General features: G+C 41.6%; 1 protein-coding gene across 2 annotated transcripts in view; it reads left to right on the forward strand.

Annotated features, from left to right (window-relative positions):
* The window catches only part of LOC104662618 (WASH complex subunit 2A), a 66,896-nt gene that overhangs the window by 6,569 nt on the left and 45,289 nt on the right, over window positions 1-15,038 (forward strand). Inside the window, exons 4-8 of one of the 2 annotated variants that reach the window (XM_030940437.1) lie at window positions 4,548-4,610; window positions 6,673-6,846; window positions 10,001-10,094; window positions 11,427-11,488; window positions 13,052-13,099. In XM_030940437.1, the coding sequence (XP_030796297.1) occupies window positions 4,548-4,610; window positions 6,673-6,846; window positions 10,001-10,094; window positions 11,427-11,488; window positions 13,052-13,099 (441 nt within the window). The remainder of the gene's footprint in view (window positions 1-4,547; window positions 4,611-6,672; window positions 6,847-10,000; window positions 10,095-11,426; window positions 11,489-13,051; window positions 13,100-15,038) is intronic. The other variant, XM_030940438.1, reaches the window with a different exon arrangement.

A 15,038-nucleotide genomic window follows, 5' to 3' on the forward strand; every position in this document is an offset into this window, starting at 1 on the left:
TTTCTTAGATGTCATGTTTGGCTTTCTAGCTGCAGGCTGCTGCTAGGTAACCTTGGTAGCTGCCAGGTCTTAAAGTCTCACTTTTGAGATTTACTTACCTTTTTGGGGTCCTGACTTTGAAAATTACCAAAGTGATTTCTGATCTTTATAGAGCAATTAGGAAAAGTAAGAAAAAGAAAAATCATGTGAAATTTCCTCAGCTGATGGGGAGACTCCCGGTGTTTAGTACATATATTCTAATTCCATTTCCCATGCAGATGTTAGGCTTAAAAGAATTGAACCTACAGTAGGCCGGGCGTGGTGGCTCACGCCTGTGATCCCAGCACTTTGGGAGGCCGAGATGGGTGGATCACGAGGTCAGGAGATCGAGACCATCCTGGCTAACATGGTGAAACCCCGTCTCTACTAAAAAATACAGAAAAATTAGCCAGGCATGGTGGCAGGTGCCTGTAGTCCCAGCTACTCGGGAGGCTGAGGCAGGAGAATGGCGTGAACCAGGGAGGCGGAGCTTGCAGTGAGCCGAGATCCTGCCACTGCACTTCAGCCAGGGCGACAGAGCGAGACTCCCACCTCAAAAAATAATAATAATAAATAAATAAATAATTGAACCTACAAAAAATCAGCTATTCCAAATTCACCAACCATTGAACTTTTCAGTGTATTTCTTTCTCTTCTTGTTTTTTAACTTTAACCTTTTCTAGATGACTGTATGTGTGTGTGTGTATTTACATTTGCAGCCTACTTTTTTTCTTAATGAGAGCTTATTTAACCCATCTTTGAGACTTTTGTGAACTTATTTTTTTTGTTCGTAAGCCATATCATAATTTATTTAATCTCCCAATATTAAGTGTTATTTATGAAATGTTTCATAAATAACATAAATGTTTCATAAATAAATAGTAAACTTCAGAGAGAAACCACAAGTGCTAAGAAAATGTAGCACCTAGCATCAGTAGTTTCATATTTTGCCACATTTGCTTCAAAGGTGCCAACCCCGCATATTCGTCCTTAACTCTAATCATTTGGGTGGGGATTCCTTGGTATCTCTGCCTTTTTATTCTTTTTTTATTTTTGAGACAGGATTTCCCTCTATTGCCCAGGTTGGAGTTCAGTGGTGCAAACAGCTCACTGCAGCCTCAAACTCCTGGGCTCAAGCCATCCTCCTACCTCAGCCTCCCGAATAGCTGGCTGGGACCACAGGTGTTCACCACCATGCCTGGCTAACTTTTTATTCTTTTTCCCTAGAGAGAGATTTCATTTTTATCCCTTATAGATAACCTTTATTGTGTAGTTCTTTTCCTCTTGACTATTATGTATGAATGTTTGTGTGTGTTTATGTGAAAATAAAATCAGGCCTTCATGGAATTGTGGGTCTGTTTCTGCCCTCTACTGTTTGTTTTGTTTGTCTGCTGTCTGCCAGTATCATAATCTTAAATACTGCAGATTTCTGATGTCTTATTAGGGCAAGTCCCCATATTCTCTTTTTTCAGAATTGTCATGGTTATCAATCTTTGGCTTTTTACTTTTCTGTGTGAATTTGAGGATTATCTTTTACTTACTTATTTTTTTCGAGATGGAGTTTCAGTCTTATTGCCCAGACTGGAGTGCAATTGTGCAATCTTGGCTCACTGCAACCTCCGCCTCCCAAGTTTAAGCAATTCTCCTGCCTCAGCCTCCTGAGTAGCTGGGATTACAGGCACCCGCCACCATACCCAGCTAATTTTTATATTTTTAGTAAAGATGGGGTTTTGCCATGTTGGCCAGGCTAGTCTCAAACTGCTGATGGCAGGTGATCCCAAAGTGCTAGAATTACAGGCGAGAGTCTCCCAAAGTGCTGGAATTACAGTCATGAGCCTCCCAAAGTGCTGAGATTACAGGTGTGAGCCACTGCCCCCGGCAAGATTATCTTACTATATTGTGCCACAGAATATTTTATTAGCATTTGATTGGAATTGCATAGAATTATAAATTTGGTATTTGTGACTTTCTGTTGGAAATCATGATACCATGAACATTCTGATGTTTGCATTTATGATAATTTTCATTGGAGCTAAATTTCAAGAAGTAGAATGTTGGGTTAGAGGATATGATCATTTAAAATGATCATTTAAAAACAGCATTGATCAGATTGGCAGATACTTAAAGATTAGTGGACAGGAGCCATTACTGGCAAAGATTTGGGTAATGGGCACTTGGGTACGCTGCTGGTGACAGAGAATTCTACACATTTGTGCATAGAATCTGGGAATGGCTATTAAGATTTATTTATTCCCTCTCTAGGTAAAATCCCTCTCTAGGTAAAAAGAATAAATAAATAACCAGTTTCAGCCAGGCACAGTGGCTCACACCTGTAATCCCAGCACTTTGGGAGGCCAAGCCCGACAGATCACTTGAGGTCAAGGAGTTTGATACCAGGCTGGCCAACATAAACCCCCTCTCTACTGAAAAAAAAAAAAAATGCAGGCCAGGCACTGTGGCTAACACCTGTAATCCCAGCACTTTGGGAGGCTGAGGTGGGTGGATCACGAAGTCAGGAGATCAAGACCATCCTGGCTAACACGATGAAACCCCATCTCTACTAAAAATACAAAAAAAAATTAGCTGGACATGGTGGCAGGGAGGCTGAGGCAGGAGAATGGCGTCAACACAGGAGGCGGACCTTGCAGTGAGCCAAGATGGCACCACTGCACTCCAGTCTGGGTGACAGAGCAAGACTCCCTCTCAAAAAAAAAAAAGGCAAAAACAAATTAGCTGTAATCCCAGCACTTTGGGAGGCCGAGACAGGCGGATCACGAGGTCAGGAGATCGAGACCATCCTGGCTAACACAGTGAAACCCCGTCTCTACTAAAAAATACAAAAAACTAGCTGGGCGAGGTGGCGGGCGCCTGTAGTCCCAGCTACTCGGGAGGCTGAGGCAGGAGAATAGCGTGAACTCGGGAGGCGGAGCTTGCAGTGAGCTGAGATCCGGCCACTGCACTCCAGCCTGGGCGACAGAGCGAGACTCCGTCTCAAAAAAAAAAAAAAAAAAAAAAACAAATTAGCTGGGCATGGTGGTACGCGCCTGTAATCCCAACTACTCAAGAGGCTGAGGCAAAAGAATCGTTTGAGCCTGGGAGGTGGAGGTTGCAGTGAGCCAAGATCGTGCCACTGCACTCCAGCTTGGGTGACAGAGCTAGATTCTATCTCTAAATAAATAAATAAATAAGCAGTAAGGGTAGGAGAGCTGTAAATATGTGCACGTGTTTGCTTATATTTGTGTTAAGAGGCTCAGGAAACGAGCATACGCACCAGGCTTAAATTGGGTATTCCAAGGATCAGGTTGTGGGTAGGGAGGGAACTGTTTTAAAATACATCTCTTTTACATGTGCTTTTATATTGACTTAAAATTTAAAAAATTGAGATAGAATTCACATACCATAAAATTCACTCCTTTAAAAAGTATAGTTTGGTGGTTTTTAGTGTACTCATAAAGTTTTATAATCACAGCCACTAATGCCAGAAGATTTTCATCAGTTCATTTATATTGACTTTTTATTTCTTTCTTTTTAAAAAATTTTAATTTCATTTCATTTTAGTTTTGAGATAGGGTCTCACTTTGTTACCCAAGCTGGAGTGCAGTGGTGCGATCAGGGCTTACTGCAGCCTTTACCTCCCAAGCTCAAGAGTTCCTCCTGACTCAGCCCCACAAGTAGCTGGAATTACAGGTGCGCACCATCACACCTGGCTAATTTTTCTATTTTTTGTAGAGATGAGGTCTCACTATGTTGCCCAGGCTGGTCTTGAACTCCTAAGCTCAAGTGATCCCCTCGCCTCAGTCTCCAAGGGTGCTGGGCTTACAGGCATGAGCCACCGCACCTGGCCTATATTGACTTTTTATAACATGCGTGTTGTACTTTGGTAGTTTTTAAAACATAAAAATAATTTTAAAAACCAAGAATCACAGTGATCTGGCAGAGCAGTGGGTCTGTTCTGGAAAAGAGAGTCTTGCCTACCCATGCTGTCAGGGTCAGTCAAGTGCCCAGCCTTTCTTGCAAGTCAGTGGTAGATTTTTCTCTCTGCTTTCGTACAAATGGGATAATAAACATTTATCAACCATTTTAAGCAAATGAATGAAAATAAGTTTTGCCTTTACCATTTTACTTGTTCAAAATCCTAAAATTATTGTTTCCTAGTTGATAAATTATACCAGTTGACATTCTCTGTAACCTGGGGTGAGAATACTGTATCATTGCCCATCAACATTATTAGGTTAAATGAAAAGGTGTGAAAACTGATATCATACTGTTTTTGCAGCTCTTGGTTTACAATGAGGTTAAAGTTTCATCATGTTTCCTAGTCATTTGTATTTAAATTTTTTTTTTTTTTTGGTGGTGTTTGTCCATGACCCACTGTTACGGACACTCACTAGTAGTAGTCTCAGCCCTTTGTTGAATAACCATTTCCTTCCCCATCTTTGTCCTTAGTTACTTCGTGTTTGATTCTTATATTGTGATTTATTTCCAATGAGGTGCTGACCTTTTAACATTGAGTTTGCTTCCATATTTAGCGTGTATACGATGAAGAAGTGGAGGAGCCAGTACTCAAGGCTGAGGCAGAAAAAACAGAGCAGGTACTTGTATGAAATCACTCTTCAGCTGAGTTTCTGACTTTGAAAAGTGTGATGGAGATCGATGTGTTTTGTGGGAGCTGGGGGATGGTGGGCGGGGGTGGGAAAGGGAGGGACTGCTGCTAACAGCAGCCTAAGAGGTGATTCTTTTGTTTCTGAAATGTAGTGTATTAACTAATACAGAGATCAAATCCTTGAATTCTGATATAAGAATAGAGTAGAAGTCAGCAAACTTCTTCTGTAAAGGGCCAGATAGTAAATATTACAGATTTGGAGGGTCACAGAGGTCATTTTTTTCCTGTGGCTTCCTGAATTACAGATGGACCAACCTTCTTCCTGAGGTCTTCTCACACCAGAGCCCAAAACATAGCTTAAGAGGTTCTGGGTCACACTGACTTCTTAGCACTCCAGCAGAGATTCCTTTTTCTTCCACTCAGGAAGGCACATGGACTGTGAATAAGTTTATTATTGGAGTAGCTTTGAATTTGTTCTCATTTATTCAGAAAATATGGATTACCTGTGAAGGTTGGCGCTTTGTCAGCAATTATTACTTGTAACAGATGAAGCTGTTAGACTAGGAAAAGGGTATTCGAAACCAGCTATCGTTCTGCCTGTTGCCAGCATTAAAAAAAAAAAAAAAAAAAAAAAAAAAAAAAAAACAGTTATTTTATTTTATATTAAAAAAAAATTTTTTTTTTGAGATGGAGGCTCTCTGTCGGCCATGCTGGAGTGCAGTGGCACGTAATTGGCTCACTGCAACCTCTGCCTCCTGGGTGCAAGTGATTCTAATGGCTCAGCCTCCCAAGTAGCTGGTACTACAGGCGTGTGCCACCACCTCGCCTGGCTAATTTTTTTGTATTTATGTAGAGACGGGGTTTCGCCATGTTGGCCAGGCTCGTCTCAGACTCCTGACCTCAAGTGATCTGCTCGCCTTGGCCTCCCAAAGTGCTAGGATTACAGGCATGAGCTACCGTGCCCAGCAGATTATTTTATTTTTAATAGGACTCAAGGATTTGCTAGCCATTTAAGTGCAGTAGTATCTGGTTATACCAATTCAGGGTTTAATTTGAAGGTGATAGGTATTTAGTGAACTATTTTTAAAAACTGCTATATATTTCACACACATTTTCACAAACTCAGTACAATATTAGCTATTCAACTCAGAATCAAGCATATCCAAGTAGAAAAATACACAACCAAGATAAAAAAAAGTTCAGTTAGAAAGACTTCAGTACTTGAGATAAAAGACTAAAATACTCATAGAGTTTTTTTTTTGCCTTTGGCCCTCAGAACAACACTGTGTGGTTGGGTTCCTTCTAGAATATTTGTGAGGGGGTGGAAATGACGCTAAATATTTTTCGGTATTTCTCACAACGGCACACTTGTGTCTGCGGGGACTGCCACTGAGAGCTGCTGTTGCAGGAAGAAGACACCTGAGGGAGATTCTCAGCCTGTTGGGGATATGAACAAACCTTTTTTCTTGAGTGGGGCATTGTTGTAGGGTATACACAGAATAGACCAGAGATGAAAATGACCCCTTTTGATGTAGAACAGTTTTATAAAATAATTGTAGTTCTCCTATATATATATATATATATATATATATATTTTGGTCTTTTTAAACTGGTAATTGAAAAATAAGACCTCTGTGACCTTCCTTCTAAGTCTTAACATCTAAAATTACCCAAGGGATAACCAGGGCTTGTAGGATAGTCATGGTGAGTCTGAGAGTCTAGGCCCTCCAGCAGTGGGGAAACGGCGTGCATTCATTGTTAGGATACTTCTCCACATAGTAGTTGCACCTCTGCTTTTGTAGACAATGACCCTGGAGCTCTGGAACCTTAGGTAGTTTGATGCATGTCCAGAAAGGCGCAAACTTGGGATTTAAAACTTGCAGTCTTACTCCAAAGTCTGTGTCAAGGCATTCAGCAGAATTTGACTTTGTTAACATTTTTAAATAAGTTTTTTTGGAGCTTGAGGCTAGGCTTTAGAGAACATTCACAGTATTCTCTTGGGGTGGTATCAGTATGTTGGAGATCCATATTGCACGGTATTTATTTTGTAGGAGAAAACTCGGGAGCAGAAAGAAGTAGATCTCATTCCTAAAGTCCAGGAGGCTGTGAACTATGGCTTACAAGTATTGGACAGTGCCTTTGAGCAACTTGATATCAAAGCAGGAAACTCAGACTCTGAGGAAGATGATGCTAATGGGCGGGTGGAACTGATCCTTGAACCAAAGGTGAAGACATTCAACTTAAATATTTATTGCACACCTGTTATGTTTGGGCTATGTTACTTGGGCACGCGATTAATTAGTAAGTGATGGACTTAACCTCTGGGATGTATGTCACTTAGTAGTGTCACATTGACTCCACCAGAAAGACTCGCTTTCTCCCGAGCACTGATGGAGTGCTTGTGAGGTGCAAGGCAACATGTCAAGTTGGGGGTGCAAAGATGCAGAGCATGGCCTCTACTCTCAAGGTATGTTTTGCAGTTTGGTGGGAGAGAGGAGACATTCATACGAGTAACCATTGTAAATGCCCTGAGAGAGAACTGACTTCCAGCTGGAACTTTGGGGCAAAGATGATATTTGAATTGGGGTTTGAAGGGTGGGGAGGCTTAAGAGAGATAGAGTGTTGGGAACCTGAAATTATGTAGCTTGGACTAAGGAAGACTGCAGAAGAGCTGAAAGACATTTGGGTTGTTTCCGGTTTGGACAATTATTAAATACAAATGAAGCTGCTGTGAACATTCATGTCCAGGCTCCTTCATAGCCTAGTGAGTGTTGGTTGCTTGACTAAGACTTTCTCCCACATTGTTCAGAGAGATAATTGGGGCAACACAGAGTCTCTCAGTGGTGAACACGAAGTTACCACAGTGATTTACAGGAAGAGGCCTTGTGACACATAAGGCCTTCCGAATTAAAACATGCCACAGAACCAAACTCTTTTTTTTTTTTTTTTTTTTTTTTTTTTGAGACGTAGTTTCACTCTGTCTTCTAGGCTAGAGTGTGTGGTGTGATCTCAGCTCACTGCAACCTCCACCTCCCGGATTCAAGCGATTCTCCTGCCCCAGCCTCCCTAGTAACTGGAACTACAGGCACCCACCACCACACCCAGCTAATTTTTGTATTTTTAGTATAGACAGAGTTTCACCATGTTGGCCAGGCTGGTCCTGAACTCCTGACCTCAGGTGATCTGCCTGCCTTGGCCTTCCAAAGTGCTGGGATTACAAACATAAGCCACCACACCTGGCCTGAACCAAACTCTTCTAGTCATTCTTTAGCTGAACATTTCTCGTCCAGTTTGAGCTTTGCTGAGTCACACCAAATTGAGGCAGATCATTTGGCACTGACCAGTACACTTGCTGCTTGGATTTTCACTGTATGTCTTTAAAAGTCATCAGTGGACTCTGGGAAATGTATTGCCTGGACCACATGTGATACTTCCAAGACAGATAGCACTTTCTCTTTTTTCCCCTGGCAGAGAAAGTTGTGGAAGTACACTTTTCTTTTGTAGGAGGATTTGGGGATGTCTTCTGAGTCAGTGAGAATTAGTCCAAATTCACGCTGTCTTTGCCTTATACTCCATTGGTTGCTGTGACATCGTTGAACCTTTACATTAACCTTCCCAATCTTTCTGTTGTGTGAAGCATCAGAATTATTCTCCCCTGCCCCAGGGTCGTTTGACAAGGAAGAGAGATCATTGCCGAAGGGCAGTGCCTCACAGGGGACAGCATTTCCTTCAGCAGTGGAAGTAGGAGGCTATACAAGAGTGGACCCCTTGACCCTTTTTTTTTTTTTTTTTTGAGACAGTTTCACTCTTGTTGCCCAGGCTGGAGTATGGTGGTGCAATCTCGGCTCACTGCAGCTTGTCTCCTGGGTTCAAGCAATTCTCCTGTCTCAGCCTTCCAAGTAGCTGGGATTACAGGCGTGCGCCACAACACCTGGCTTATTTTTGTATTTTTTAGTAGAGATGGGGTTTCACCATGGTGACCCAGGCTGGTCTTGAACTCCTGACCTCAAGCGATCCACCCACCTCAGCCTCCCAAAGAACTGGGATTACAGGTGGGAGCCACTGCATCCGACCAACCCTAGATTTTTAACGTGTTTGGTGTGGGACTGACAGGAGAAGATGGCTGACATGGGCAGATCTCCAGCATGTGCTGTTGGGGCCATAGTCTCCTGCACCTCACTCTGTTTTCTCATCTGGTCTTATTTTACCAACTTTACTTTTCTAAATTCGACAGTGTGGAACCATTGGGGGTATTGTTCTTCTGTTTCTTGGGTTATAATTTTTTTTTTTTTTTTTTTTTTTTTTTTTTTTGAGACAGAGTTTTGCTCTTGTTGCTCAGGCTGGAGTGCAGTGATGTGATGTTGGCTCACTGCAACCTCCGCCTCCTAGGTTCAAGAGATTCTCCTGTCTCAGTCTCTTGAGTAACTGGGATTACAAGTGTGCACCACCACACCCGGCTAGTTTTTTGTATTTTTGGTAGATACTGGGTTTCACCATGTTGGCCGGGCTGGTCTCAAACTCCTGACCTTAAGTGATCCACCTGCCTCAGCCTCCCAAAGTGCTGGGATTGCAGGCATGAGATTGCCCGGCCTAATCTATCTTTATGTTTGTGTGTGTGTGTATATATATATATATATATATATATAATCTCATTAGTACTGCCTTTTAGAGGACAGCTCGCCAGAATGTTCAGTTTCTTTCCTTGGTCCTCCTCTTGGACCTTATAATAGGAGGTTGTACCCTTTTCCCTGTTTGCTTGCTGCTGATAAACTTTTGGTAGGCTTTTGCCATTTTTGTTAAATTTTGTTAATTAGGCCCTTGGGGAGGGAGATTCTGTGTGATTCAGCTTTACTTTGGCATGTTTTTTTTTTTTTTTTTTGAGATGGAGTTTTGCTCTTGTTGCCCAGGCTGGAGTGCAGTGGCACTATCTCAGCTCACTGCAACCTCTGTTTCCGGGGTTCAAGTGATTCTCCTGCCTCAGCCTCCCGAGTAGCTGGGATGACAGGTGCCCGCCAATTTGCGTGGCTAATTTTTTTGTATTTTTAGTAGAGACGAGGTTTCACCATGTTGGCCAGGCTGGTTTCAAACTCCTGACCTCAGGCGATTCACCTGCCTCAGCTTCCCAAAGTGCTGGGATTACAGGCGTGAGCCATGGTGTCCGGCCTTACCTCTTTGGCATCTTTACCTAGGATTTGACTTTTTTAAAAAATCAGTGAAAAACATAATTTTTTTTTTTAACTTTTAGTCCTGCTGTGTTTCTTATTCACCTTCGTTATGTAGCTTGTTTAGGATAATCAGATGGAACAAGGTATCAGGTGGCACATGTAAGTTTGTTTTCAGGTGAAACATTTGACGGTTTATTCCTTTCATGATGTACAGGATCTATACATTGATCGTCCTTTGCCATATCTCATCGGGTCAAAGCCGTTCATGGAACAAGAAGATGTAGGTCTTGGAGAGCTGTCCAGTGAAGGTACTTTTCTTCACCAAGTACTTTTGTTCCTTAATATTTATTTTTTATTTTAAAATAATTTCAAATTTTACATTAAAGTTTCAAGAATAGTTCAAAGAACTCTCATATACTGTTCACCTGGGTTTACCAGTTAATATTTTACCACATTTGTTTTATTGTTCTCTACATATACATAATATTTTGTCTTGAACCTATTAGGGAGACGTCATGCTCATGCCCTGTTACTTCTAAATGTTTCTCTGTGCGTTCTTTTTTTCTTTTCTTTTTTTTTTTTTTTGAGACGAGTCTTGCTTTGTCGCCCAGGCTGGAGTGCAGTGGTGCGATCTTAGCTCACTGCAACCTCGGCCTCCCAGATTTAAGCGATTTTTCTGCCTCAGCCTCCTGAGTAGCTGGGACCACAGGTGTGCACCACCATGCCTGGCCAATTTTTGTATTTTTAGTAGAGATGGGGTTTCACCATATTGGCCAGGCTGGTCTTGAACTCCTGACCGCATGATCCACCCGCCTCGGCCTCCCAAAGTGCTGGGATTATAGGCATGAGTCACCAGGCCCGGCTCTTTTTCTTTTTCTTTTTCTTTTTTTTAGCTGGAGTTTCTTCTGGTCACACAGGCTGGAGTGCAATGGCGTGATCTCGGCTCACTGCAACCTCCGCCTCCTGGGTTCAAGCAATTCTCCTACATCAGCCTCCTGAGTAGCTGGGATTACAGACACCCGCCACCACGCCTGGCTAATTTTTGTATTTTTAGTGGAGATGAGGTTTTACCATGTTGGGCAGGTTGGTCTTGAACTCCTGACCTCAGGTGATCCTCTGTGTGTGTTTTCTAAGAACAAGGACATCTCTTGTGTAACCACAGTAGAATTGCAAAGCTAGGATATTTTCCTGAACATAAGGGTATCATCCAGTCTGCTGCTGTGTTCACATTTTGCCGTTTGTCCCAGTGACACCCTTTTCAGTCTCTCTCTTTTGTTCTCTGGTCCAGGACTCAATCCAGGACCAGCCACCACATTTAGTTGTCAAATCTCCAGTTATGTTTTAGTCTGATGCCATTTCTCAGCCTTTCTTTGCTTTTTATGACCTTGACACCTTTAAAGAGTACAAGCAAGTCTTTTTTTTTTTATTTGTAATGAATAATTTTTTGGGAGGGAGATACTTCAAGACTACATAAATATGTAATTCCTCACCATAATGAAAACACTTTCGATTCCAGTAAATGGGTATAGATGGTTTTATCAAGATCTCTGAGATGCTGTTGTATGGTGGTTTGTGATTTTGAGCTAAGGACATTTTCTTGTGAATATTGGTGTGGTGACCCTTATCTCTCTTTTCAACAGAAGGCTCTGTGGGCAGTGATCGTGGCAGCATTGTGGACACTGAGGAAGAGAAAGAAGAGGAGGTAAGGGCTGTTTGGTATGACCAGGTCACAGTGGGCAGCAAACTTAAGATGGGCCTAGCAGGCTAAGTAAATAGCATAACTGTGAATTCGTAATCTGCTTCTGTAAAACTTGTAACAGTGATAGAAGCCACATTCTGATTATTTTTTCCCAAGGGTTAGATTTCCTTCTTGTCTTATGTACAATAATAAGGAAAGCTGCTTTAATCTCTTTCACTATTATCCTCTCTCCTACCTTACCACCAAATATGTCTTTCACCCAATATATTTTTGAGAAGGGCAACTTAGATGTTTTGGTGGAATCTCTTCCTGGGATATAGTCTTAGAGTATATTCTGTCTTTAAATAATTCTAAGGAAAAAAAATCTACATTTAGAATTTTTGGGCCGGGCGCGGTGGCTCAAGCCTGTAATCCCAGCACTTTGGGAGGCCGAGACGGGCGGATCACAAGGTCAGGAGATCGAGACCATCCTGGCTAACATGGTGAAACCCCGTCTCTACTAAAAAATACAAAAAAAAACTAGCCAGGCGAGGTGGCAGGTGCCTGTAGTCCCAGCTACTCGGGAGGCTGAGGCAGGAGAATGACGTAAACCTGGGAGGTGGAGCTTGCAGTGAGCTGAGATCCGGCCACTGCAGACTAGCCTGGGCGACAGAGCAAGACTCCGTCTCAAAAAAAAAAAAATAGAATTTTTGTAAACCATAAAACCTAGAGCAGGATATACTGAAAGCAACCACTTACATTCTATTTTGCTGCTGCCTCTAGTGCCTTCATGTCCACAGAGTATAATTTCATTGCCTTGCCTAGAGTTTGAGGTTGTGGACCTTGATTACAGTTGAATCTGTAGTTGTTCTTTAGATGGGATATTCGTTATTGCAGGGGACACATCCATGTTGCAGGAGAGTCCTCAAGTATGGGATTTCCGAAAGGAGACTGTGTTGTGTGTGTGCTTTTCTCTTCCCGTTGGTCCCGCTTTCTGCACTCTCCCTCCCCTGCCCTTCTTCCAGTCCTCCAAAGAAAAACCTGACAGCTGGAAATAAGCTTTTCTTAAGTAACTTTCGTATAACAAAAGCAGTGCTCATTAGCGGAATCCCTTGCTTTTAGCCAGCGATGTAGCACTTTACCAAGTTGCTGGTAGCAAATATTGATGTTCCCTCCTTGGACCTAATGAAGTAGTTATCCTAATGAGAGGAAGTAGAGACAGTATAGTCCGAAATGTAAAATAACACAAACTGACTTTCAGTAATTTAGTTAAATGTGCAACTCTTACTTTAAATCCAAAGGCAAGAGTTGAAAGTGCAGGTGATGTGAACAAATTGTCAGAGGCATTTAAGTGAACCACAAAAATTACATGTTAACTGGAACAACCCTTCACAATATTGCCAGCTACCCAGCTTATCTGCACTGTGATACTTAAGGTGACCAGTAGTCAGTACAAAGAGACAGAGTGTCAGAGCTTTTTCTCCACTTGACGTAAAATCAGCCCGCCCCAGAGACTTAGACCTGAAATCATTTCTGTGCTTCTAAGTAAAGTCTGTTTAACAACAAAGCCTTTTTTTCCCCCAAAAGGAGTCAGACGAAGATTTTGCCAATCATAGTGACAATGATCAAAACCGGGTAAGGCTCATGTACTGAAGTGACTTTGTTTTTACATTTTAATTGAAGCATAGTATATATACTAAAATTACTTTGGAATGATTTATGACAAAGTGAGGATTTCTTTCATGTATACAATTTATTTTCCTTTAAGCATTTCATGTATTTAGGCTAACTACCTCTTTTGTATATATTTTTCTCAATTTTGCTTTATAGTTTATTTTTCTTAGAAAACAAAGAAGTAAAAAACAAAATTAGAAAACAGCCTCTAAAAGAAGACTCAGTTACCCAAACTGAACTACTTTGCATGAGTCCCTCTTCTGTTTTAAAATTGGAGACAATCTAGCAGTAACATTAATGAATAGTCACAAGATGAAAACTTTGATCCTGCTGTCTTAGCACAGTTATCTTAATTTTTGAATATTTGTCTAAGGGCATATTCTTGTCACAGTGTGCATCGTTTATTTTCTGCTGTTTTATGTTAGCATTTTATAAATGTTTCCTTATTTATTTATTTATTTATTTTTTGAGATGGAGTTTGCTCCTGTTGTCCAGGCTGGAGTGCAGTGGCATGATCTCAGCTCCCTGCAACCTCCGCCTCCTGAGTTCAAACAATTCTTCTGCCTCAGCCTCCCAAGTAGCTGGCATTACAGGTGCCCACCACCATGCTCGACAATTTTTTTTGTATTTTTAGTAGAGATGGGGTTTCACCATGTTGGCCAGAGTGATCTTGAACTTCTGACCTCAGGTGATCCACCCACCTTGGCCTCCCAAAGTGCTGGGATTACAGGCATGAACCACCACACCTGCAAAATAGCCTTTGCAGTTTGCATTGTAAACTTCTATACTTTTAAACATACTGAATATGATACTGTCATAGTCTCTAAATGTATAAGGGAAAGAATTATTTCTAGAGTTGTACTTTTGATGTAATAATGTATTCAGTATTTTCTTTTCTTTCCTTTTTCTTTCTTTCTTTTTTTTTTTTTTGAGACAGAGTCTCGCTCTGTTGCCTAGGCTGGAGTGCAGTGGTGTGATCTCAGTTCAGTGCAGTCTCTGCCTAAAGGGTTAAGCAATTCTCATCCCTCAGCCTCCCTGAGTAGCTGGGACTACAGGTGTGTGACACCATGCCCAGCTAATTTTTTGTATTTTTAGTGGAGTCGGGGTCTTCCCATGTTTTCCAGGCTAGTCTTGAGCTCAGGCAGTCTACCCACCTCACCCTCCCAGAGTACTGGGATTACAGGTATGAGCTACCATGCCCAGCCAATATTTTTATGTATAGAAATCCTTTGCTTCTGTGAACTGTTTCTTCAGAATAAGGTGGTATAAACTTACGTTAATAACTTAATGTCTGGTGGACATTCTACGTTAAGTATTATGCATGTTGATTTTCCTACAATCTCATCACTGGGGTGATTAAATTTTTTTTAGTTAAAAATTTGCGTTTGAATTTCTTAACTGGGAAATATTTTTTTCACAAAAATGTTTAACTATCAAATGATGGATTTTATACTTTCTGGTTGGTACTGTATTTTCCTGGTTGTATTCATAAATGTTGATCTTTATAATTTTAATGATCAGTCTTCACAGGATATTTGTTTCTGTGGAATTTCCTATTAAGATCTGTAAATGCAAAGAGTTTTTCTTTTCCTTCTTTCTTTCTTTTTTTTTTTTTTTTGAGACGGAGTCTCTCTCTGTTACCCAGTCTGGAGTGTAGTGGCACGATCTTGGCTCACTACAACCTCCACCTCCTGGGTTCAAGTGATTCTTGTGCCTCAGCCTCCCGCATAGCTGGGATTACAGGCATGCGCCACCATGCCCAGCTAGTTTTTATATTTTTAGTGGAGACAGGGTATTGCTATGTTGGCCAGGCTGGTGTTGAACTCCTGACCTCAGGTGATACACCTGCCTCAGCCTCCCACAGTGTTGGGATTACAGGCGTGAGCCACCACGCCCAGCC

Source organism: Rhinopithecus roxellana, chromosome 11, assembly GCF_007565055.1.
Source record: "Rhinopithecus roxellana isolate Shanxi Qingling chromosome 11, ASM756505v1, whole genome shotgun sequence".
Lineage (NCBI taxonomy): Eukaryota > Metazoa > Chordata > Mammalia > Primates > Cercopithecidae > Rhinopithecus > Rhinopithecus roxellana.